General features: G+C 36.3%; 1 protein-coding gene across 1 annotated transcript in view; it reads left to right on the top strand.

Annotated features, from left to right (window-relative positions):
• The window catches only part of LOC122808699 (alpha-2-macroglobulin-like protein 1), a 1,234,219-nt gene that overhangs the window by 1,157,313 nt on the left and 49,149 nt on the right, over window positions 1–27,757 (top strand). The window contains exons 32-33 of the mRNA XM_044079685.1: window positions 23,691–23,781; window positions 27,495–27,563. Coding sequence (XP_043935620.1) covers window positions 23,691–23,781; window positions 27,495–27,563 — 160 coding nt within the window. The remainder of the gene's footprint in view (window positions 1–23,690; window positions 23,782–27,494; window positions 27,564–27,757) is intronic.

Raw genomic sequence — 27,757 nt, 5'->3', positions numbered from 1 at the left:
GCCCTTCCTGTCATCTAAACTCTACACATGCCTGATAAAAGCAGACTAAAAAAGAAGTATTGCAGGATGGTCACTGACATATTAGATTGTACGTGGTAGGACTGTCCTAAAACAGTTGTTCTTTCTCAACATCCTCACCAGCTCCTTACCACTGTTATTTGCCAAACTCAGATAAATATATTTTACACAACACATTTCATAATAGAGTTTTACTTACTATACTGGCCCTACTTGGTCATGGGCGTTTTCCATTCTTCTCATGAGCTGCATGTTACCAATCCTGCATAACTCTCCTCACGCAATGCCCTCCTCAATTAGGTGAATGCCATCCCTTCTGGTGAACGTCTTCTGCCCAACTACTGGGTATAAGCAGAAATACAGTAATACAAGTAGAAATGTCAAACGTATCTGCTTCATCCATGTTAGAATTAGTGACAAAAGTAATAATTCCAGTTATTGCATCTGACCATCACTCTGGTTAGAATAAGACCCATCAGTTTTCCTCAATGCAGTATGTGCATATTGTTAACAGATAATAAAATATTCTTGAAAGCTGGATACATAAACAAAAAATTATAATAACCATCGCTGAAACTTAAGCTATAGATAACCTATACTATGACTCCAAGCAGAGAAAAAACACAACTGACTTGTGCATTCATCAAAGTGATAAAGACTTCTACTTATGTGAATAACAAGTGATAAAGACTTCTACTTATGTGAATAACAAGTGATAAAGACTTCTACTTATGTGAATAACAGTGACATTAGCTGAGACTTTTATACAAGCAGAAGTGATGTACCCCAATGTAATTTGCAGACTGACTTTCTATATGTCCTTAGTAACCCCTCCAGTTGTTTGCTTTCTGTATGCACAGGCACCAAAATGACACAAGGGCACATGTAAACCCCCTCTAAAGGAACTACAGACAATGTATGCAGCAGATGCTTCACCCTATCTCCCAAGAGAGGCCACTGTCATCTTGATATTCATGTGTACATGTATATATGTGCAAGTGCATTATGTACATACATATATATCAATATACACACATATATGCACAGACATTTTATATATATATATATATATATATATATATATATATATATATATGTATAGAAAAAACATCAGGGGTTTTGGAGGATAGCTAGTTGATGAAGAATGAGTTAGTGGCTTGCAGTGACTCCAAGTAGAGATAAACCACAATCTGGCTTGTGCATTCATCAATGTGATAACGACTTCTACTTATGTGAATAACAGTGACAGCTGCTGAGAGTTTTACCTGAAAAGTGATAATGACTCAGTGCTATATTGTAACTGCACTTATTGCTAATGTGATAATGATCTGCCTCTCATTACTGCAAAGATATGCATGCTCAGACACAGGTGATAATTGCTGAACATAACATGTTGAGTAGGCATTCATTATAACCTTGTGCAGCTGTTATGTAACACAGACTCATTATCATCAGTAAGGGAAGACCTGAGTAATTCAGTAAAATAGTATAATACTTAGATATTACTGAGCCCTTCCTCCCACTTCTGAAGTGCTTTGTACCTCATAAAGCATCAAAACCTCAAATATTAATGAGAAAAATAACCGAAATGTCTTGAAGTCCATAACTCAAAAAAAACTGTAAGAATAAACTTTTCACATACTGTAAATATTTTGAAAGAGTATTTTGCAAAAATACTGATATGGTTTCTGTTATCCATTCCGATCCCGAGAGAAAAGGTCTCATGGGAGGGTTTTCCAGACATTTATGGATCTTCAGCAACCCATATAATATTGGTCTTTTGTGGACATAGCCCATTGTTTGCTGACATACCAGACAACAGCCATATTGTCTGTCTGAATTGCAATAATCCCTAGAGGGAGACAGCCCTGGAAGGCTTGCAATGAAAGAACTGCCCTCATCTCTAGAATGTTTATGTGCAACTTGTTCGAGTGGGGACCATGTGCCTGGGGCCCCTCCTGTTTGGCATATACTTCTCAGAAGTACAGGCAAGCATGGAAGGGCTGTGGCTGACTAAGTTTGCGGACGACTGCAAACTGGGTGCTATAATAGAGTCTCTGGCCAACATGGAGATCCTCCAGAAGGGCCTAAATGAGACTGACGCATTACTGACAAAGCCATGAAAAATTCCCAAAATATAACATAGCTCCATGCTGGTAGTAATCAAGTAAGAACCTTTATCTCACTCAAACAACTACTGCGTATAATCAGAAATGCAATAAGCCTAGACAAAATCTCAACCTTATGTGGCTGATCCGTATATGAATTAATCCAAAAGTAGTAATCCATGTTCTCACTTAGCCATCCCTCTGAGTATAATAACACAAAACTTCAAAAGGCCGAAATATTGTCCAAAATATCTGGTTGAGCAATGCCAGCATTCTGAAAACAAACAGGCAGACCTGCATTTAATTACAAATAATCAGATTTTAGCACCCAAAAAGGTAGCAAGCCACTTTGTTTTCACTAATTGTTAATACTACCATTGCACTACTATAGGCCATAGGAGCATTGTATAACTGCTAGACTCACCCTTCACATTCTACTCGTGCACAGAATAAAATGTCAAAAGAGGTCATTGCACAACTCAAGCACATACAACTCAAATGCATCTTGTACCCAACATATAAGTGTATTACTACTAACACCACCCAAACTTGAATAGATGCTCCAAAAAAGTCACTCTTAGTAACTTCTAGAACAACACTCCACATACTGTAAATACATTACTTTAGACAAATACCACACCCATCAATGTACCCTTTTGAGCTCCCACTATTCATTTATCTATTGTTAAAGCCCTGTCAAACTAAAACTACTCCGAGGACAAATTAAGTCTACTAAAGCCAAGTTTGAGTTCAAGTTTGGCCTCCCAGGCCAAGGACAACCACAAATGTACCAGGCATATCCAACAATTGGAACGTTCACAGAGGTACCTCACTAAAAGACTATCCAGGAATGCCTCCTAAATATCCTGAAATATGACATATCAGGGTCACTGGTGTAACTATTCAACCATAACATCTGCACAGGCTTCATGCCATAAGAATGGTTGACTGCAACAGTTTTTGCTCTGCCCAAGGGCACTCCATCAATGGATCTTGTTACGTACAAACCCATTACTCTTACAATCTGATATGCAAAGTCATGGAAATTATTACAAATAACACAGGAAACTGTCATACACTTGACCAGCCCAGTTTGTTTTCCTCAAAGGTAGGCCGTGCGTACTGAACCTGCTGGTCTTTTTTGAGACAATCGGTAAGGACATGACTAAGAGTAAAACAGTGCATACCGCCTTGCTTGACTTAGCTGCAGCATTTGACACTAGTCCTAATGTTGCCATTGTAAACAAGCTCATAGAATTAGGCATAAACACCTAATTAACTTGCTGGATAGTCAGCTGGCTCACAGACAGGCCCCAGGAAGGTAGGACTGGAGAGACCCTTTCTACAAAGAGGCTGGTCATCAGTGATGCATAGACCAGAAATGCATAATAGAATGAGTGTGCAACAACACCAAAGGGAAACATCTCACCAGTGACCCCTTCTGCAGTCTAAATCTAAATGCATGACAGTGTCAAGCTACTAACCAATCATTCTGTTCCAGCCTCAGAGCCTTAGGTTTAAAAGTGCCTAAGCTCAGCATGTAATCAGCTTGCTTATACTGCAGTTGTTTGTTTCAAGTAATATGGATATAAAAGATGTTATAAAATGCTGGCCTTTGTTGAATTGTCCCTGATGCTGTCCTAATTCCCTATTGGTTTCACAAATGTAGACTGCAAAGTGACCAATTAAATTTTTCCTTACAGCCAAATTTCACATTAATTATTTTATTTGATCTACTTAATCACATACACAGCAGTGCCCACATACACAGCAGTGCCCATATGTAAAAGTGCCTACTGACTGAATTCCTTTAGCAAAAAGAAACAATGCTTCTGCTGAATCTACTATGTACCAAAAAAATTATGCAAGTTACATCCGGTTTTGTAAGGACCTGCTGGTTTACAAGCTAGAACAGAATAACAAGCAATTCTGTAATAAAATTTTGCAGTGATAATTATACAGCTTGTGTAGTAACAAATAAAGTTCTGCTATGTTGTCTATCAAAAAATTTGTTATAATAACTATAATTAAAAAAATGTTACTAGGAACACCCAACACCTGGTTGCTTTCCCTGTAACAAAAATGGTGTGTATCACTGCCTTTGTTACGAAAGTTTGTCCTTCAGCTGCAAACTACATTTTCCATTACCAGCAATTCTTTTGAAATCTAATTATGAATGCTGAGTTGCTAAGAGTAAAGCGTTACTGTATCTATCAATACAGGTGCCCCCTTTGCATAGAAGTAGTAAATCATCAGTAAAAAAAAAAAACAATACATTACATATTTCTTTTAAAAATGTGAAGCAAATGTAGAAGGTAACACCACTGGAAACATACACCTCTGTTGTAAAAATCCAAAAGTCTTCTTTTTAGAAATCTTCTTTATTCAAATGTAAGCGCTTTCACGTAGTAAACACTACACTTCTTCAGACATAAAACACAGTAAAAAAGCCCCATTCTTAAATATAAATTTTGGCGCCAAAACCAAACCAATCTGACAATTATTCACTTGGTCAATACATAATCATTGCTTAAAGGTATCAAACACAGTAAGTTAAAAACAAGTAAAACCACATTGAACTTATAAGCTTATGGACTTATTTACATGTCGTAATGATTCTTTCCATGTCCCTTAACAGCTACTATATTCTGAAGTATTATATTTGTAGAACTATTAGTTAAATGGAAGCGATGAACGCTTTTTCAATACATTATATACACAATCATGCGCATTGAGAGATCTGACAGCCCAGCTATATAGCACAAATATTCATATAGCGCTGTGACATAATGAAACAAAATCTCTTGTTATTTTGTCTGTCTGATATAGCCGATGGCAACAACTCAATTCTACATAAAAACATAGGATCATATAAGAGGTACATGGTAAGCATGGTTAACGTAGTTAGTATTTAGAGCATTGCATAAACAAACACGTGCATAACTCTGAAAACCATGTAGCTCAACCATATATTAATTAAAATGTAAGATAAACATCCATTGCCAGAAATAATAATAAAATAAAACCTTTTATAACCGACTAGATGATAATCAAAAAAAAAAGTTATTGTAAGTAAAAAGCTTGTCAGAACTACCAATACAAAGAGAGGACATCACTATACGAACACTGTGAACAGCAGCCAAAGAAAATAACCAGACAAATATTCTGTAACTGAAACAAGACCTGGTAAATGTCAGAACCACTCTTCTCATGAGACCCCAAGTCACTCGGTGAAAACGCGAAGGTGTCTACTTGTTCGTCAGTAAGATATTTATCAGCTGTGTAATTAGGGCTTGAAAATATGACTGCTGTGCATGTTTTCTGCAACCATTTTGACATCGAAAACTTTTATCTATATTGAGAATTAGCGGGCATTATCAGGCATTTGAACACAGCACAGCAAAACAGCGTAAACTTTGTTTTTATGTGGAAGCTTGTATGCATTAGTCTTTTTTTTTTCTTTTGAGAGTGCATATGTTCACAAGTTCAGAAGACAGACTGGAAAAACCGTGACCACAACAGACAAGTAAAAAGTCCAAAAGTAATCTGCTACTCCTTATTGTACAGTAAAAAGAGGAAAGCGCTCACGATACATTTTACTGTTGTTTATTGTAAAGGAGTGGCGGATTACTTTTGGACTTTTCACTTGTCTGTTATGCTCAAGTTTTAGATTGTCTCAGCAGCGGAATTTACATACACAAAATAGGATCCAGCAGTCCAGCAGTTGGTAAAGTAAGGAGTGGTGGTCCTGAGCTACTTATCCATTTGCTATTTCTAAGCCTGGGAAGTATATTTTCTCTATAATGGATGGCTGTATCCTGGTATTTGTAACAATACAATGCAGACACACTTATGCCACCATCGACTACTACGACTCTTTTTTTTCTATGAGCATGTTGTCAGTGCTCAGCTATAAAAATGGACGAAATCTATGCAATGAGACCATCTTACCTTACTGAGGATTTAGTCGGTGGTGAAATTTGGCCGCTTGGATCTCTGTTGCAGCTTTTCTGTTCAGACCATGAAAATACTACCAGAACAGCACGATAAATAGAGGGCTACAGAAGATAATTCCACAAATTCCAGAAAAAAGAAAGGGAATATCTACTGTACGACCCTCTATTTATTTGGACAGAACAGAGTGTGTTGGGGGAGGTGGAGGTGTTATGCAAGTGGTGGCTCGGAATGCAAAAATCCGATTGGCTGCCACCACTTGCTTAGCAAGAACTTTTCAAACGCTTTTTCCAAAAAAACTTCAATGTGACCTTAATGTTAAAACACACTGAATCGTAACTAGATATGATAAATTACATATTTAGTTACGATTTCAGAGTGTTTTACATTAAGTTGCACTAAAAAATTAGTAGTACACTTTCTCTTGCTTGTGGAAGCACTCGGGGGGAATGGCTTGCAAACTGTATCTTCTCATGGCGCGCTCGGCCTTAAAGGCACAGGCGCCATGAGAAGGCACTCGGGGTGAATGTAAAAACTCAAATAAAGAGGGAATATAGGTAAGGCTAATCCTCATATACCAGATAAAAAAGGAATGTTTGGAGTAAATGCTTGAAACCATAAAGGGTTGAAGATCATATTAAGCCTCTCTGGTAGACAATTCCAAAGACACAGCCCCTTATATGAAAAAGAGCGTTTCTTCTTAGGTAGTCAGCTGGATCCTGAGAACCTTCAGTAGTTTTTGGCTTGATGCAAAAAAGCAAGAATGCAGACTTATACCAGCTTGGAAATCCCCTAAGATAAGAGGGGGCTCAATTTATGAAGGGCTAAATACACCAGGATGAGACAGTTTATAATCAATGATAGGCAAAATAGGTAACCAGTGCAGTCCCTGAAATGCCTTCATTACACAGTGATATCTATATACATCAGTAAGTAGCCAAAAGGTAGAGATCTGTGTGGTCAAGCTCAACATCTGATAACCCCATATAAAGGGCATTACAGTAGGTTAGAAGAAAAGAGACCAGAGCACGTACAACCATGGGTAAATCAGCAGAAGGAATAACATGTTTATTCAGTAAGATATTCCTCAAATGGTAAATTAAGGATGTGAAAAGGGGTAAAAAAAACTGGTCCTTGAAGGTAATCTAATCCATAAATTATATCAAGATTCAACACATAACAAAACTCCATCCTGTCACCACTACAAATAATAACTAGTGACAGAACCGGTGCCAAAGAATTGCATGTGGTAGTACGACTGATTTTGGCAATAATATTGCATGTTATAATGCAATATTTATTCCAAGCTGGAATCATGTTATTTGGATCAAGAATAGAATTTTGTGGGAAGGACAGTAACTGAGCACCATCAGCATGAGAAAAATGTTAGATGTTTTCCTCAGGTAGAGTGACCTACTGAGGACATACAGTAAACAACAAAAGACCAAGGAGGAAGCACCATGGTACACTGCAAGTCCTAGAGGTGTGACCTACTGAGAACATACATATAGTAAACAACAAAAGACAAAGGAGGAAGCATTGTGACACACTGTATGTCAGAGAGGAGGGCAATGAGCAGTTATGTCCAGACACAATCCATTGAGTACAACCAGTGAAGCAAGCCTCTATCATACAATAACTGAGACACCGCAATACCAAGTCAGGCACTTATTCATGGTCAACCATTTTAAATGGAGAGGAGAGATCTAGGAAGACCAAGATGGAATAACATCATTTATATCTCACTATGAGGTTCTTCAATACTCTAGCAAGGGCAGTTTCTGTGCTATGTCTAATTATGAGCTGTAATGTCCATACACAACCCACTGAGCACAAACAGTGAAGTAAAGCACTATCATACAACATCCATGGTGACTGAAGGTGCAGAAAACACCATCATTACCTGCCTCACCATTGCAAAAGGGAACTATGGGTATTATACCACCCTATCCTAAGGCTCAGCAACATGCTTTGCTCACAGTTTTTGCTAATCACAACTAGAATTTAGCCATGCTCATAGTTAGCAATTTTCATGAATGCCAAACCAATGTTTCTTCTTTATTCCTAGCATTATGCAAGTGACAATGACATGAGAAGGTGGTTGGGAAAAAAAAACAAAAGATGTCAAGGCAAATAGTAAGCAATTATAATACAAAAAAAGGATACCAAGGGAAGCCAAAAGTAAAGTTTTGAACAATACAATCAATAACTGAAATTCAGATGAAAAATTTGCAACAATATAAAAATAAGAACACTTAAAAAAAATCTAAGTTAGTATATTCTTAGTTAGAAAAGAATATTTATAGTAGCTAAGGCCTGCAATAATGACACTTGAATCCAAGGACAAAAATAAAACAGCATGAAAAATGAGTAAATACATTGTAAAATGCCAAAACTCTATAAATTTGATAAATTGCCAGTTCGTTTTGGAATAGAGAGGTAGACTGAGTTAGGCAGCAAATAAAAATCAAATGAAAAAGCCACAGATGTGACAGAGATCTAAACGGCAGATCTCTGGAAGCTTTGCATGACTGAAACACAAATTAACTTTGTTAGCAGATAAGTAACTATGGCAGATCTCTGGAAGCTTTGCATACCTGAAAGACAAATTAACTTTGTTAGTAAATAAGTAACTACTCTAAAGGAACTGGAAACTGGATACCAATACAATAGTAAATGCTGTCACAGCTCACAAAAGTCAGTGACAAAAAAATCCCATATGGCAATATCATGACATTCTGTGTGGCACCATAAGGGTTCAAATATGACAGCAAGCAAACAGTAGTGGTCATAAATTAAGCCCAGTGGAAGTGTCTTGCTATCAGAGATACCCTGTCAGTAGTTCCAGAGTAGCAATACAGTGCTACATTCTAGCTTCCATGAACAGTGCTGCATCCAGTGAGGTCCATGGATGCCTCCAGGTTCTCCTTTCTCTTAATAGCAAAGGCATAAATCAAATAGGGGAAACACTGCTGCTGTCACATCAAGTAGTACACAAAATGGGAAAGCAGTAAAAGATTATACAGATTAATGGATCTGTGGAGGAAAAAAAAACATACCTTGCTTAGTCCACTTATCAGCAGTATCCAATGCTTCAGACTTAAGACATCAGTCTCCATCTGCAGAAGGTAGAAGATAATGTTACACTGATATCTACTCTGCTTTTGTAGACTCTAGCTATTGTACCCAATGCCCAGTGACTTTTCTGTTGTATAATGGAAAATTTACAAAACCTTGTAGAGGACATTTTAAAAGAACCCAGCTTCCAGCATACAGGTCAACTCCTACTCCCTCTCCACTAACACATAGCCCGATGGGTCATCTGGGAGTCATCAGGAATCAGGCCACTAAGTCTGCTTCCACAAGGAGATGTTTTAAACATTGATATGTCTGGAATTAGGCATTAATACTCTGCAGTCAGCAGACTGGACATGTACCGGCTGACTGTAATATGCTTGTCTGGTGCCAGGACCACTGATGTCACAAGGGCAGTAAAGTCCCTAAACCAGATGACTATGATGTAATAGTGGCCAGTGTTGGAGTGAATGTCCTGAGGAGCTCTATTCTACCTAGACGAACATGCAAAGAGACAAGATAGACATTACTGTGCATTCTAAGGTGATTCGGGGGTTTTAGTGTATGTCAACCTGTAATCAGATAGCTGAGAAGACTTAATTTCAGTACAGATGGTTCACACCTCTCATACCAGGTTTTCCACATATTGAATAAAGCCTTTGTAGTTTCCATAGTACCTTTTTAGGTAGTCTTTTCCTATTAGATGTTTCAACATAGCAATATCAAACTCAAATTCAAACAATATCATGGCATCATAACTGAATGCCAAGTCTAAATAAAAAATGCCAAGTTTAAGCCTTCCTGCAATCCAGACACATTCATATTTCTCTAGCTACTGACATATGGTTTCAGTGTAATAACATTCCCTCTATATCAGGGTTTAGTGCCTGTCCATACCTCTCAACTGTCCAGATCTTCACAGAATGTCCGGATTTTTGCCTTATATTTTTGGTCTGTTCATCATAATATTTGTGATATTCTGGATTTTTGTGTCATACCAGTGCGGACTGAATTCACTCAATAATGACAGTCATTTGAGTTTTAGATGTCATATCCATCAGAAAATGCATGGTAACACAAGACCTTTTATTCTAGCAACTTTCTAAGCTTAGAAGAATAATTTTTAAAATGCATCCCTATGCTGGGGGACTTTGTCCCCCCATTAATTTTGGCTTTTTCCAGATTTTTTGTGCTAAGAGGTTGAGAGCTGTGTGCCTGTCATGTCTTTTGGATGCTACTGGAGTAGTAATTGTAATTGTTAAAAACATCATCATCTCACATTGAATTAAATATAATCCTGGAGCTCCAAATCACTCTTCACTAATCCAACTAGTGATTCATTGATAACTACAGGTACCTAACAGTGTCCTTCAGATATCATGAAATTTAACTTTATGTAATTGTGGCATCAAATATTAAGCCAAATAGGATCTTGCTATTAGGACGTTAATTACCCAGGTATAGATTAACACACTTATTCCTCTAAAAATATATAGGCTCAAAATCTCTCCAGACTTTGTTGAATTCCAAATGCACAAGAGAAAATTGTAAATGTACCTGAAAGAGGCTCTAATATCCTTAAGCAGGTCAGTATCAACCTAGCCACCTCTTGTACCCTACCCCACTTCTCCTTATCCCTTGATAAATCTGATCACAAATGAGTCACCTTCTCTGGTAGGCTTAGAGATGCCACCCCACCACCAAATGAGATTATGTTTATGGAATTATCCAGAGCAAACCAACTTCAGACTGTAGAAGACACAGACAAAATTTCCAATAATCTCTCATAAACAGACCTAGCTGAGAGGGATACTGATTTATGCTGGTCTTTAACCATCACCTAAACCTCTGTACAGAAAAGTCTGTACCCATTTGCCCTAAATGTATTGACATTCAGGAAGGCCCCTCTGTGGTGGAATTTTAGTGTTAAAACTGTATATCAAAGTAAGAAAAATAATGAAAAGTTGTAAGAAATCTCCATCATCCTATTGTAAGGCCACGCTGAAACATGCTAGACATTTACCTAAAAGTAAAGATAGAAAACACAGAGTGTGAGTATACCATCACCTCACATACCAAAGGAAACTACAAATCTTTCTTCAGTGATGACCAGAAATTAAGGAATAATGGCTAACAAGGCACTGTGCTCACCCATGATGACACACATTTTAATGTTTGTTTGTTTGTGTCTTTCAGTTTTTCCCGGTTAGGGGTCGCCACAGCGGAACTCCGGTCCGCTAATGATTGGCAGTTGATTTTTACGTACCGGCTTGCCAGGCCTGATGCGCAACCTTCAACGAAGGTATGCCCATTCACGCATGTCTCCACGCCGAAGACGCTCTAGCTGAGAATCGAACCGGACAGTGTCTTACTGTGAGGCGACAACGCTTTCGCAGCACCAGCACCGCGGGTATGACACACATTTTAATACCAAGGTCATAAGCAAAGCAAAAGGAAACACATTTAAAGCTAATTTTCCACAGTCCACCCACATTGTTGCTTCATTGTACCTGAAAATGTTGCTTAACATTAAAATCACCTTGGAATAACTTTTAGAATCCTTGTCAAAGGCTTAAATTAATGTTTCCATGAGACCAGACAATATGCCATATTACATTCACTGCAGTACACTATCAAACTCTCTTCTTATACTGTTAAACACAGCATATTCACAAGTTTGTGTCTGATGCCTGGAGAGCTATCATTATGACTGTGCCACACATGTGGCCCCTCTGTAGACCCAGGTAATTACATGCACAGCCATGGAATGTGTCATAGCTGTACTCTGATCTTGTTTGACCCTGCCAGGATAAAAAATAATAATGGCTGTTACATTAATATAGTTTTGCTTTGAAGAAACAACTCGTATTCCAAATTTCTTTACCCAAACGCACATTAGTCTTGCAAAGTTAGAATTGCAACAGTGAACAGCAGTGTCAGTCATTAGAACCACATACAGTCTTTATCCCTATTGCCTGTTTACAATATAGAATTTGACCTGGCCAGGTTACAAAAGAAGAAAAAAATAATGGTTTCAAATGTATCTTTCAGATAAACAAGGGTCACAACTTGTGTTCCATCTTGCTTCACACAAATATGCATCAGACAATCAGACATTCAAAACTAGAATTAAAACAACAAAACAGCAAGTCCAATCATGTTATCTGCAAAGAACATCCATAGCCATGGTCCACCCAAAGTATTTGCTTTGACCCTGTTCATGTATTTTTGTATATGAACAGTAGCCACATATTGTATTCCAACTTGCTTCAACCAAATGTACCATAGTAGCAAACCAGAATTACAACAGCAAATAACAAGGCCAGCCATTTCACCCATAGACAGCCCCCATACTCCCTGTCTTCTACAGTATCTGTTTTCTCCCTGCCAGGATAAAAAATTATTACAGTCATGTGTTTTGGTTATAAAGAAACAACAGTCATAGCTTGTATGCTATCTTACTTCATGCAACTACACCTTAGTCCTGCAAAGCCAGAATTACAAAAACAAAACAGCAAGGCCAAACATTTTATTGACAAACAGCCCTCTATACCCATGGCTTATTTAAAGTACCTGGTATGGATCTCAAAGGTAAAAAAAAAAAAGAAGAATTTTAGTAATGTATATTTTCACATAAATCATAAAAACAGCTTGTATTCTGTCTTTCCTCATCCAAATGCACCTTAGTCCTGCAAAGCCTGAATTACAATAGCAAATAGCAGGTCCAGTCATTTCATCTACAGATAAGCCCCCATACCTGTAGCCTTCCCACAGTATCTGGTTGCACCCTACTAGGATAAAAAAAAAAAACTTATATTAATATATTTTGTTCACAAAAAAAGTCATCATAGCTTGTATTCCAGCTAGATTCACCAAAGTACACATTAGTCCTGCCAAGTTAGAATTAGAGCAGAGACATACCTGTGCACTATACATATTTTTGCAGAATGTCCAGATTTTTGCTTCATATTTTTGGTCTGTTCCTCATAAATTTTTTTTTTTTTGACAAATCAGTGAGATGATCTGAGTATTAATGTCACTAAATAATGATATGAATTTGAGTTTCAGACTTCATACCCTTCGGAAAATGCATGCTAACACAAATTCTGTTATTCCAGCAACTTTCTAAGTATATAAGAATAATATTTAAAACATGTCCCTATTTTTGGGCCTTTTTCCCCCCAGTATGTCAGGCTTTGTCCAGATTTCTTGCACTAAGAGGTTGAGTGGTATGAGCAGGGAACAGGAGGGCTAGTCATTTCATCCACATACAGCTGCCATACCTATTACCTACGTATAGTATCTGGTTTGACTCTGTCAGGCTACAAGATGAACAAACCAACAAACAAACAAACATGATTGCTATAATTTACTTTTGTCTCATACAAACAGTAGCCATAACCTGTATTCCGGCTTGCTTCACCCAAATGCTCTTTAGTCTTGTAAAGTAAGATTTACAGCAAGAAGCAGCGGAGTCAGTCATTTAATTTACAGACAGCACCCATATTCATCATTACCCACAGGATCTGGATTGAAAATGCAGATTAAAACAAACAAACAAATACATATAATAATAATAACAGTAGTAGTAATGCTACTTTATGTCCTTTTCATGCAAACAGTAGTTGCAGCTTATAATCCACCTTACTTCATCCAAGTGCCATTTGCACTTGAAGTTTACATCATATTGATAGCTCTTTGCAACATAATATTTTAATAGCCAGTGCTAGATCAGTTAACACTGGATCACCTAAACAGCAATGGAAGAGAAGAGGGGAAGGAACTGAATGGAGAGATGAGGGGTCCAAATGGAGAGATGATAGGTCAGAAAGCAAAGGAGGGTAGTATTGCTGAAATTGAATTCATGCTCAAGTCTTGGTGAGTACCTTATGAGGTGAACCCTGTTTTTCACACCATCTCACCAAGATGACACTACTATATAGACAGTATTTTATATGGCATATTTCATTGACGGGTAGGTTAAAAAATAAAAAGGATAGCTGGGTGCACAAGACCCAGGATTCAAAACTGCCCAATCCTGGTAGGCACACTGGTGCCAGGACTGGGAAAAATGACAGTGTAGAATCCTCAAGACATGGAAACATTCCTACCATGGAGCTAGGGCAGGCCTAGGGGGAGGATGGCCTTCCTGTTGTAAAAGGAAGTAGTCCACAAAAATTACAAAAAAGAGCCATACAGATGACAGAGTGGACTATTGAGGATAAAAAAGAAATTATGAATTGTTACTATTATGCAAGAGGCCTAGAATTTCCAGACAGAAGATAAACTCCATACAAATTGTTGGAGTCATTACTGGACACATTACGGATGCTGAGAAGAACACTTCTGGCTAACATCAGAGATTGAAACAATAATTTCTTGAACTTTAATCATACTTTGACTTAGGAATGGGGTCCATTCCCATCATGGTATTAGAAGCCCAAATGACTTGGAGAAATTAAAAAGGGACAATCTGCAGTTTATTGCCTCTTAACAACATGGCCAGTTGCATAATAAAATAATAAACATTCATGCTGGGTATACTGGCTGTGTTTATTGTTTAGCAGCACTGGTGTGCTCTACTAGACAATATAGGCTGTACTTCTGAACTCTCTATTTCAGATATAAAATGACCCCCAAACATGCAAAGTGTAAGCAAGTAAAGAACAAAAGTAATAAAAAAAATACTGGGGAAAAAAAAGAAAAAATAGTCAGTTGGATTAAATTGCTTCTGAGAATGTGAGTTTTACTGAGGTTATTTCATGTGTACAAGGTTCAGGGTTGATTCTTACTACTGGGTTGAGAAATATGACTAGGCTTAAAGTTGTCCACAAGGGCAGAGAGTCTAGTACTTACCTATGAACTTACACACACACACACACACACACACACACACACACACACACACACACACACACACACACACACACACAATTATCTTGTTACTGGGCAAAACAAATCATGATAGCTATATATCCAATTCTCATGCTAAAGGAAGTGTCTGAGCTAAACTAGCCTTACCTTAACTATAATGCACATTTTATATAAAAAACAGTAACAATCCTAAATATTAAATCCAACAAATATTTGTTTACTGTTTTACATATACCTATCTGATTTATGATCCTCTTCAACTGCTTAAACTCCAAAGGAAGACAAAAGGTTTCCAAAGCCCTATACCAATCTCTGGTTCAGACATACAGTATAATATTTTGGGCAGCACAATTTATTTTGCAAATCTGCAGTAAACATGATTATTTCAAGGTACTCTAATGGAGACCTCAAAGCCTATTAAGAATAAAAAGTACAAGTCCCTCATTTTTGATTAGGCAAAGCCATTTTTATTGATTTTTCACCTTACACCACCTAAGCAACAAACAGACTTTCAGAGTATTAAGCGCCATGTGCTGAATAGTTTGCCCTTGCCCCTGACCATATCTCTCAAATGGCCAGAGTTTTGAAGAATGTTCAGATTTTCACCTCATAAAATTTGTGGTTTTATGGCAAATGACATACATTTGCATTTTGGACTTCATTTTCTTCAGAGAATGCAGACTAATGCAAATCTTGTTAGTCTAGCAACTTTCAAAGTTTAAACTTTAGAAGAGCAATATTTAAAACCTGTCAGTATTTTTTGTCCTTTGACCCCATTATTTTATGCTTTGTACAGATTTCTTGCATTAAGAGGTTGAGATCCACTTTGATTCAGTTTTCATGAGAGACATAAACATTTACTACTTTTTTCAATGACCAAAGAGACTAGTAGTATAATTTAGAGGGTGGGAGTGGTCGACCCCACATTAGGGATGCAAAAACATTCAGATTTCAATTGGCCTGATTGCCAAAGGGTTTAATCTTTGTTGATATATTTGTTGTCATAGTGGAAGGAGTTAGTATACCTTTGTTTTAAAATCAAAAAGAATATATATTTAAAATTATGCTTGGTTTTGCATTGTTTTCTTTCTTTCTCTAAATGTCCTGATGATCACCTGTAAACATGACAAGAATTTCACTGAAATAAAAATAAATAATGCCCCCCAAAGATCCTTTCATTAGTTTGTCCATGTATGCATAAACACTCAAACATTAAAATGAATTATTTTCCCAAAGATCCCTTCAGTAAGTTATCCATGTATGCAAAAGTACTCAGATGACAGCAAAATGAATAATATTCCTCAAAGATATTTTCAGTAGTTTGTCCACGTATGCACAAAAACAAACATGAAACACTTCATCTAACAACCCCTTCATCAGTTTCTCCATGAATGCACAAGCACTCATATCATACCAAAATTAGTCACTTCTCCCATTGTTCCATTTGGTGGATTGCCCATGTACGCACAAGTATTTTACTAACATTGAAATTAGTAGATTCCCCTTAAAAATCCCTTCAGTAGTTTGTCTATGTATGCACAAGCACAAAAGAAAGATTTCCTGCAACGTCCCCTTCAGTCATTTGCTCATGTATACATAAGCACTTAAATGATACCAAAATGAAACAGTCCCCCCAATGATCCCTTCAGTAGCTTGTCCATGTATGCACAATCACCTTCACTGATACCAAGATTAAGTATTTAGCCCAGTGATACCTTCAGTACTTTGCCCATATATGAACAGCAAGCATCTCTGACATAAAAAAATATTAATTTCCACCAACAATTCCTTCAGTAGTATGTCTGTCTATGAACAGGAACTCAAATGACACCAGAATGAATCATCTCCTCCATGACCCTTCAGTAGTTTGTCCGTGTATGTACACAAGCACTCAGATGACACCAAAGTGTATCTTTTTCAACAAAGATCCCTTCAGTAGTTTGTCCATGTATGCAGAAGCACCAAAATGAATAATTTTCTCAACAACCCCTTCAGTAGTTTGTCCATATATTCACAAGCACTGAAATAACACTAAAATTAATCATTTCCTTGAACGACCCTTTTCACTAGTGGGTCTATGTATGCATAAACACTCAGATAATACCAGAATAAATAATTTCCCCCAAAAAATCAATTAATTAGTTTGTCTCTGTATGTACAATCATAAAAATGAAACATTTCCTGCAATGACCCCTTCAGTAGAATGCCCATGTATGCATAAGCACTTTCACTGACATTAAAATTTAAATTTCCCCCAATGACCCCCCTCAGTAGATTGCCCATGTATGAACACGCATTTCACTGACACCAAATGAATAATTTACTCCAGTGATAACTTCAGTGGTTTGTCCATGTATGGACAAGCAGTCAAATAGCACTAAAATGAATCTTTTCTTCAAAAATCTCTTCAGTAGTTTGTACAGGTATGCATGCAAAAGCTCTCAAATAACAGTAAAATAAATCATTTTCCTCTGAGATCCCTTCAGTAGTTTGTACATGTAAGTCGAAGCACTCAAATGACACCAAAATGAATCATTCCCCCAAACATTCCATCGGTATTTGTCCATGCATGCATAAGCAACAAAATGAAACCTGTCCCATAATGATAAATTCAGTAGCTTGCTCATGTATGCACAAGCATTTCACTGACATCAAAATGAATAATTTCCCCATGTCAGCTTCAGCAGTTTGTCCATGTATACACACACACACTCAGATGACACCAAAATGAAAACTTTCCCAGAGATTCCTTAAGTAGTTTGTCCAAGACTGAACAAACACCAAAATGAACATTTCCACTAATAACCCCTTAGGCAGTCTGTTCACCTATACACAAGCAGCAGTCAAATGATAGTAACATGAATAATTTCCCCCAAACATCCTATCAGTAGCTTGTCCTTGTATGTAGAAGTACTCAAATGACGCCAAATGTATCATTTTCCTCAAAGATCTTTTCAGTAGTTTGTCCATTTATGCACAAATACCAAAATGAAACACTTCCCCCAACAACCTCCCCAGTGGTTTGTGCATGTATGCACAAACACTCAACCCACGCCAAAATTAATCAATTCTCCAATTGATCCCTTCAGTAGATTGCTCATGTATGCATAAGTATTTCACTAACATCAAAATTAATAAGTGCCCCTCAACAATCTCTTCAGTAGTTTTTCCACATAGGCACAAGCACAAATGAATGATTTCCCCCAACAAACCCTTCAGTCATTTGCCCATGTATGGACAAGCAAGCAAGTGATACCAGAATTCCCAACAATCTCTTTATTAGTTTGCCCATGTGTGCACAAACATACAATTAAGTAATCCTTACTTCGGACATGTTTTTCTGCCATCTGTGTCATATACATATATATATATATATATTGGTTTGCTATGGTAAGGTCAAAGTGGATTCGGTCGAACCTACTTCAGTCGAAGTCTAAAGGCTGAATGGCAACAATGTCGAACCCAACATTGTCAAAGTATGAATCTTGCCCCTATCTTGACACATGTTAAAGCCCGTTTCGATGTCGAAGTCGAGTTGTATTTTGACAATGTCGAAATTTTCATGGACGTGGGTCGATGATCCCATCATTCGATGGGTTTCAGTTCGACCATACCATAGTAAACTTATATATATATATATATATATATATATATATATATATATATATATATATATATATATATATATATATATATATATATATATATATATATATATATATATATATATATATATATGCACACACACACACACACACACACACACACACACACACACACACACACACTCACAGACACACAAGCATGCAGACATACAAACACAACTGAACAATGTGGATGCATACATATAAACACACTGTATTTCAGTTTCCTTTATACTTTTGATAATTTAGGACAGTCCTGTACCATCCACACTGCCGTATCCAGCATCTACTTACCTTTGCAGCTGCAATATGCAGCTTTTTTTCAGTGCAATAAAAGACATAGTCAACATTATGTGAGAGCCCTCACTGCTGTGAGTAATAGACTACAGAAGCTGAGAGGGCTTCTGTCTATGCCAACATACAGTGAAAAAATCAGACAGAATTACTGGAAATGCATAACATGGAACTGGGTCAACTTCTGTGTGCATGGTTGCTGCAGACAGTTCACACACAGAAGAACCTTCAGTGTGCTAAAACAACAGTAGCCCTTCTAGAAGTAGTAAACAGCATGATAAGAAGAACCAAAACAGAAAGAACACACAGAATAGGCAAGACAGTTTGCAGTGCTGCTCAAGGGTACAACTCACAAGAGCACAGGAAAACTGTAGAACAGATTCACTTCCTTGAATAACATCCATCAATGACTTGCTGTACAGGCAACAACTGGTAGTTTGGATTAGCTGCCTGTTGTGGAAGGGATCCAGGCAAAAATATAGCCCCTGCCCCACTGCAGTGTGATCCTGGATTGAGAATATTAAGTAAGGGGGGTGTGGGGGGCAAAGCACCTTACATTAGGGGGTGTGGTGGACGTAGCCCCCCCACATTTTGAAAATAGTTTTTACCGAACATATATATATATATATATATATATATATATATATATATATATATATATATATATATATCTGTTTTTAATGGATAAACCTTTATATAACAGCGGATACACTACAATTATGTAGGGGGCTATGCACCCCACACCGCCCCAATGTGGGGGCTGTGCCCCCCACCCCACCTTACTTAATATTCTCACTACAGGGTCACACTGCTGTGGGGCAGGGGCTATATATCATTTTTGACCAAATTAAATTTGACCAAATGAGCTTTAAATCAAATGAGCTTTCAGTGAAGTGGGCTGCCTGAAATAATGTTTGACCAAATGAAATTCGAACAAACACAGTAGATCCATATCTCTCTCCATATATATATATATATATATATATATATATATATATATATATATATATATATATGTGTGTGTGTGTGTGTGTGTGTGTGTAGATATATATATATATATATATATATATATATATATATATATATATATATATTTGTTTACAGATTGGTAAAATTGTAAAGTAATTAACCGTTGCTGCTGCCACAAAGAGATTTTGCCCATTTTTTCCTAGATTTTGTAGCACAAAATTTAATTTACAATTCAAAATGAATTAGATTGTTTTGTATATTTACCAATAAGTGTTTACAGCTAAGAGAAGTTATCTTCTTCTGACAAAAAATTTGTATAAAACTGGATTATGTGGTTCTGGAAATTGATTTTTCTTTAATGTGAATGGAATACATGAAGAGCATGAAAATGTATAGTATACCAAGTTTAGTTGTTAATGTGTGCAGAGTGATTGAAATTACGTGTACACAATTAATGGACAAGGAGTGAGTGTGGAAAGATAAAATGCAATCAAGCAGCAAATGAAAATGAAGCATAATGTCTAAATGGTGATAAAAAGGTAAGCCATAATACAGCTTATGAAATTCAAACCAAATGTACTAGACAGAGAACAGCACATACAAAGAAGTGACTAGCATTTGATGATTATCTGAAAGCTAAGGAAGAAAAAATCATTTAATAAATGTGTGTAAATTTACTTATTTATTTACTTTTTATTTTACATTTGTCGACTGGGATAGTCCGACTGGATGTATGTCCATTTTCAGTGGAGGCCCGGGGAGAAAAGCTCCAAGATGATAATACACATTGAACATTTAGTAAATGCTAGTTTACCAATGAGTTTTGAAGAATTTCTTGAGTTTGTTTTTGAATCAAGTTAGTGAAGGTTCTAGGGTCAAGTCAGCTGGGAGTCTGTTCGATGTTTTTTCAACAGAGTTGGCAAACAGAGTCCCCAGCTGAGTAGTTGGATTTCTATGTTTGAACTAGGAGTCTAGTGGGTGATCGCAGTGGCCAGGTGCTAGTGTAGGGGCTGATAATATTTTTTTAGTGCTGGTGTATTTTCTGGTTGGTAAAGGACTTTATGTGCCACTATTAGCTGGTTGAATTGGAGTAGGCTGGGCAGTTCAAGCCATCCTAGGCGATTTAGGTTGTGACAGTGGTGTGTCCGGTAGGCTGTGCCAGTAGCAAATCTGGCAATGTGGTTATAGCAGGATGATAGTTTATTAAGATCTGTTTTGTTTAAGTTGGAGAATAGAGGTGAGGTGTAGAGAAGAGTTGATAGTAGATGGGAAAGGACAATTGCAGTTCTAGCAAGTGGGATAAAGAAAGGTTTGATTCTGTAAAGAGAGACAAGTTTTTTATTAATAGTTTTAATAGTTTGACTGATATGTGCATCAGTCTTCAGGTTGTTATCAACTATGACACCCAGTACTTTAGTTTGGGCTTCTGGGGAGATGATAGTGCCATTGTTAGAAGTTATGTTGAAGGATGGCAGGGGGGTCCTGAGTGTTGGAGAGAAGAGGAGCAACTTAGTTCTTTTGGGGTTTAGGATTATATGTTGATTGAAGAACCGTTTTTCCACTGTATTGAAAGTATTTTGGGTTAATGTGAATAAAGTAGCTGGTGCAGTATCAGAACAAATCAAGGTGGAGTCATCCGCATATTGAATGCAGGTAGCATCTGGGATGATTGAATGAAGGTTGTTGATAAAGATGGAGAAAAGAAGGGGTTCTAGTATCAAGTCCTGGGGGACTCCTAATGTGATGGGTAGGTGAGATGATAGCTTGTACTGCCATAGGACTGCCTGTTGCCTGAAAAGAAAAATGTTTCAAAGAATTTGTACATTATTAAGATGAACATTAAAACAAAATGTTTGTAGGTATTATTAAATAGAAAGAACTGATTCCATGAAATTAGAAAATGAAGACACTGTACATCAAAGTAATTAATATGATGGTTAGAGAACTCAGTATTTAAAATAAAGTGTCACAAATGTAAACTAAGCACAAGTGTGGAATGTAATATTGTGTTAAAATACTTTTAAAACATTGGGGTTGAAAGGCACTAAAAAGATTGCTAAAAAGTTAACTAAAAAGTTGCTGACAAATGATTGCAAATAATAAAAAATATATAACATCTACTTTCAAATGTTAGAACTACATTAGAAAGGCAAATTACTATTTGGTTTTTGAACAACTGGGCTTAATGAAAGGTATTCACAATGTACAAGAACTGAGTAAATATGTGGAGAACCAGTCATACCATCATAAAGCAATTTTGAAGCTTTTGTAAAGTTATAGCAAATATAACCTGGTTCACTATACTAGTTGATTTATAGAATTGGGGTAGCTTAACAGAAGAATATCACATTCAAATAAGTCTAAACCCTATGCTATTTTATGTACAGGGGAAAGTGCCAGTACCTCTCAACAATAGAAACAACAGCAATTAAACCAGTTTCACTCTATTTGGTTGAGTTACACAAAATGTGCTACACCATAGAATTTTCTATATTAAGAAACGTAACTCAAAAACGCATAAAAATAAATGTGTCATTAGATATTAACATGCTCCTCATAAAATACTGTTTTTTCTGCTAATGCCCAGTATGAAAAGTTTCATGCTTCTGACTATATCTGTCAATGTATTAGCACCCGAAATCTGGACCTAGCCCAAACATAGAGACACATTTGAAATATTGCTATTATAAACTTAGAAGGTTGCTAGAGTAAAAGGTGTTGTTAGCATGCAGTTTCTGAACAATATAAAGACTGCAACTCAAATTTCTGTTATTTATACACACACACACACACACACACACACACAGTTATATGTATATGTATGGTATATATATATATATATATATATATATATATATATATATATATATATATATATATATATATATATATATATATATATATATATATATATATATATATATATATATATACGTGTGTGTGTGTGTGTGTGTGTGTGTGTGTGCGTGCGCGCGCGCGCGCGGTCCGTATTTGTCAATACTACTTCAAGAAATGTAGACAAGCATCAGGGAAAGATTTCAGTCATTCATTTCCAGGTGTAGTCTGAATGGGTTGTGGCTGCAAAGGTGTCCATAAACCAGATTTCTTTCCTGGTTAATAAATATCTAAAGCATTCATACAAGAATACATTAATTTAATTTAATTGATTGATTGATTAATTAATTAATTAATTAATTAATTAAGCATAAGCAAAACTGCCATCTAGGGGCTGTCAATAAGGCATTACAATTTTTGACTGCTCTAAAAAGGATTAGCTACTTTATAAACTGCATGTATTATATCATCCCACACATGTGAAAGAATTTGTACTTCTAACTTATTATCAAATCTTTCCTTTATTGACTCTGTTTGCAGGGAACATAGAATGTGACTGATATAGGTAGGTGCTCTTTCACAACATTCTGGTATCCATGCATCAGAATTAACATTTTAAAATATGTTTTTTTTTCTTGCCTTTTTGTGTTGGACTTGGTCCTCTTTTTACTGTCTGATATGGGTTCTGTTCATGGGTCTCAAATCTCAAAGAATATGATTGATTTCCATTTTAGATGTTACATGTTAATAACTTTCCAAACTTGTTTTGAACTCAATGAAAAATTGTGGTTTTGTTTGTTATGTGGATGCACAGACTGAAAATATGAAATTGTGAGTTGATATGATATGGTGAGTTTTACTCTATGTTTACAAAATTAACTTATCTTTGGGTGACGTATTCCATCTGCTATCACTGCAGCTACATTGGAGATCGAAATGTTACCAACATGTGCATCATTGAAGTAAAGATGTTGTCAGGTGCTGCTCCAGATATGGATTCCATTAATCAGGTACAAATCTGTCATGTTTACCTCCTTTACATAGAATGTATGTTAATTGTAATAGAGATTCGATATCAGAAAGACATTTGCATCACAGAGTGAGTTTGCCTCTAATGTTTGTACTTTAATAAAACCTTGATATATAGTTGTAGTTAATGATGTGTATTACTTAAATCTGAACAAGTAAAATAAAATTAAAACAAAAATCCTTCTGCTGAGACCAAAATTTTACTGCAACATTATGTTCAAGTTAACAGCCTGTTTATGCCATTATCTGTATAAGCTCTAATAGTATTAATGGCAATGCTTTAAAACATAAATCTTTTGTAGCACTGTTTTCAAAATACTTTATACTGCAATCTGCATTTTCTGAAGAATCCAATTTATCAGCTAAAACTCTTAAAATATTTTTGAGTCTGGTGATCCTTACACATTAGGTACTGTGTCCTGCATTATCTGTACCATATTAATCTTATATAAACTCAGAGAATATACTGTGTTACAGGGAAATGAATACATTCGTGCTGGGAATGGTTGCTTATAGTATGAGTGCTGCTTGCCCATGTAAAATTATTTGTTCAAAAGAGAAATATGCCTAATACAGTACTTTGAAATGTTATATTCAAATCACTGTCATTCAAGTCTGATTGTTAGTTCAGTCACTAAACAACTGTTTACAATACTATAAGAAAATGTACTTACATCTTGGAAATTAAAATTAAAATACATTTATCTCAGACAATACTAGCTTTCAATTATAATTCACTCTAATATATTCATTATAAATAGTTCTATATGAAGATGTGATTAGATAAAATAAGGCTAGGATTAGTGCATATAGAACACAATACGTAAGACTAGTACATACATACCACACAAAGGTAAACACGGCAAGTTGGCCACAGAAGACAGGCATATCTAACTACGCATCTGGGTGTTCAGTAGGTAAGTAGGTGATCAGAAAAAAGCAAATATGCATATAATGCAGTTTACTGAGCTGTGAGCAGTGTCCAGAGTTGTGCCACATTAAGATAAGGAGTGCTACCCACTAACTAGTGCACTAGGGTGCATGCAGGTTAGTGCTGTCAACATCCATCTCGCAAACTGTCATATCCTATATTGCTGGAGTGCAAAGGCACACAGTTTACGAGAGTGCACATGATCAGTTTCAGTAAATGCAAATGGCTTCTATTCTCCTGTCTAATCTTTAAAATTCTCACATTAGAAGGCTGTTTAAATCTTAACTAAAAAAAAAAATCAGGCAACAAAGTTGCCCCAAGAGATGATTATATTGAATCCATAACCTTAGTAAACCCCACATTAAAAAACATTGCTTTAGAAAGCCCCTTCTCTAAATTAACTCCAGTGATTTGGAACTATCTCACATGTAAAGCTAGACAACAAAAATACACTAAATACTTAAAAACACTGAAAGAGAAATGTTAATCATGCTATAAAGAGTATTATTTCCTTTTAATAAGCAGGTTACGTAAAAAAATCATTATCCCACATGAGTTTATGCCCTCTGTACATGACAGCAAGATTGTTTTAGGTAGATTGACATTGCAAGAGGGGAATTCTATAACATGTGAACTGAGCAGCATTCCTGAATACTGTTATGTATTTCCTAAAACTTTAAATGCACGCAGTCTGTTATGCATACCCAGGTGTACATGTGGAAAAGTTCAGGTACATGGCATATACGCAAATTAAGATCTGTAGCTTTTTTCTGAAATTTATATATGTTGTGAATTGAAATGAAACATGCAAATATCGACATTCACAAACTCAACCACAAAACATCATCTTTGTAAGTGATGTATTAGTGGTGCTGCAGGTATCACACTTGCCTTTGTGCTGGAAAATCAGATAACTGTAAGTTCTGTTCACACACCAGTTGTTTTGCTTTACTTTCCAATATTGACACAGTTGTCAGTCTAAGGGGCGCGCAGCAGTAAATGTAATAATATATTACCAGAGAGGTGACTGTGCAGAAGGGGCAGTGGCAAAGGTAAGCTTATCTTTCTAGAATACCATCATATAATATTGTCCTTGGAAAATATGAGAAGATGTTTTACAGCCATGTCTGCAGAAAAGACAGGGTATGATTTATCCAGCAGTTTAGAATCATAAGCCAACACAGGTTGAAAAGCACATTCATATTTATGAAAGATTATGTTTGATAGCAAATCTAGAGAGAAGGTGGAAAATACAACATACATGAGTAGATATTATAGCAATAACCAACAATGTTGGTGTGGTATATTGAAGACTTACCCATGGTTGGCATGGTTTAATCACGAGGGTAAAGCCCGAGTGTTTAAATAAAGTCAACCATGGGTAAATTTCAATACACACAACCACGGAGCCGGTTATTGCTATTATACAATGACATTATTTAGGAAAAAAAACTTACTTTTCTTAAATAATATCTTTGTATAATGGTGCATTACTGTTCTTCCACAGCAGGTGGTATACTGCTTCCTTGTGCTGATGTACTGCACATGCGTATGGGACTTGCATTCCCATGCATACCCAGTACATCAGTGCTCAGGAAAGTAAGCAAAGGAGAAAAGAAGATCTCCATTACTTCACTTTTCCTTTCTTTTTTTTTTTTTTTTAATTAAAAAAAAAAAAGGTTCAGGAAGTTTAGGGTAGGAGAGAGACAGAATGGAGGAAATACAAGGGAAATCAGGTACGTGTCTTTAGTTTTAAACAGCGTACCTGATTTCCCTTGTGTTTTCTGCATGGTGTCTCTCTAATATGTCCGGAGTCAGGACTACAAATTTTGTTTTTATTTTTGTTGGAAAATAAAAGTTAAAATTAAAGAATATACCAATGGAAAAAAGTCCGGGTGACCGGACCTTTGTCTGTTAGTATATTCTTGGATTTACAATGGGCACGCTGGTTGGACTGGCTAATCAGCATGTTCGTTTTAGAATCTTAATGGCCAGTCATTGTATAATATAGTAGTAACTTATGGTTGGGTGTGGGAATGCAAGATTTACCCACAGTTGGTGTGATTTGGTTCTAATGTCAAAGCCCGATTGACCAAACAAAGCCAACTGTGGGTAAATCAACATTACCCCTACCCAGCCATAGGTTATTGCTATTATGCAATGACATTATTTAAGAAACAAAGTTACTTACTTTTCTTAAATAATGTCCTTGTATAATGGCAGGATGCTAATATTCCACATTTTCCTTGGTGTCCTGGGGTTTTCTTAATGTACTGCGCATGCATATTGGACTTTCCTTCCCATGCTTTCACAGTACATCAGTGCTGTGTAAAGTAAGCAGTGGAGCAAGATCTCCATTGCTTTTTTGTTTTGTTTTTAATTAAAAAAATGAAATCTGGAGACTTTAAACATACGAGAGATATGGGACAGAGAAAATATAAGGTTAATTAGGTACGTTTTTCTAGTTTAGCATAATGTACCTGATTATCCTTGTATTTTTCTCTGTCACGTCTCTCCCATTGTTTTGAAGTCTCTGGTTTTTGTAAGTTTATTTATTTATTTTTAAATATTAAAAAGACAGAGTTTCTGTAACATATAGTAAAAGAAGAAAGTTGGGGGTCGGACGTTTTTTTCCATTGATATATGCTCAATTTACAATTGGTACACTGGTTGGCCTAACCAATCAGAGTGCTTATTTTTGAATGTTAGTAGACAGTCATTGTATAATGTGAATTATGGCGTAACTTTACCTTCATTTTTCAGTTGCTACTGCAAAACTATGTGAAGAAGGCAGAATATCAGGATCCGTTACTTCAGATATACCTGGAAGGTGTAAGTAGTGGTTTATTTTTGTATGTATTAACACATATATCCTAGTGAGATATTGCCTTCTATAAGCAGCCCACTAATCCTGACAGTCTAAACTAAATGTTTTCTAGTCTTACAATGTGAAGTTACATATGGTACAATGAGTAGATAGTAGTAAGATAATTTATATTATTTAACTTGTATTACTTTATTCTATG

Source organism: Protopterus annectens, chromosome 8.part0, assembly GCF_019279795.1.
Source record: "Protopterus annectens isolate FY-2018-M chromosome 8.part0, PAN1.0, whole genome shotgun sequence".
NCBI classification, from domain to species: Eukaryota; Metazoa; Chordata; order Ceratodontiformes; family Protopteridae; genus Protopterus; species Protopterus annectens.
Note: the sequence above shows the minus strand (reverse complement) of the source record. Positions and strands in the feature narration are given on the sequence as shown.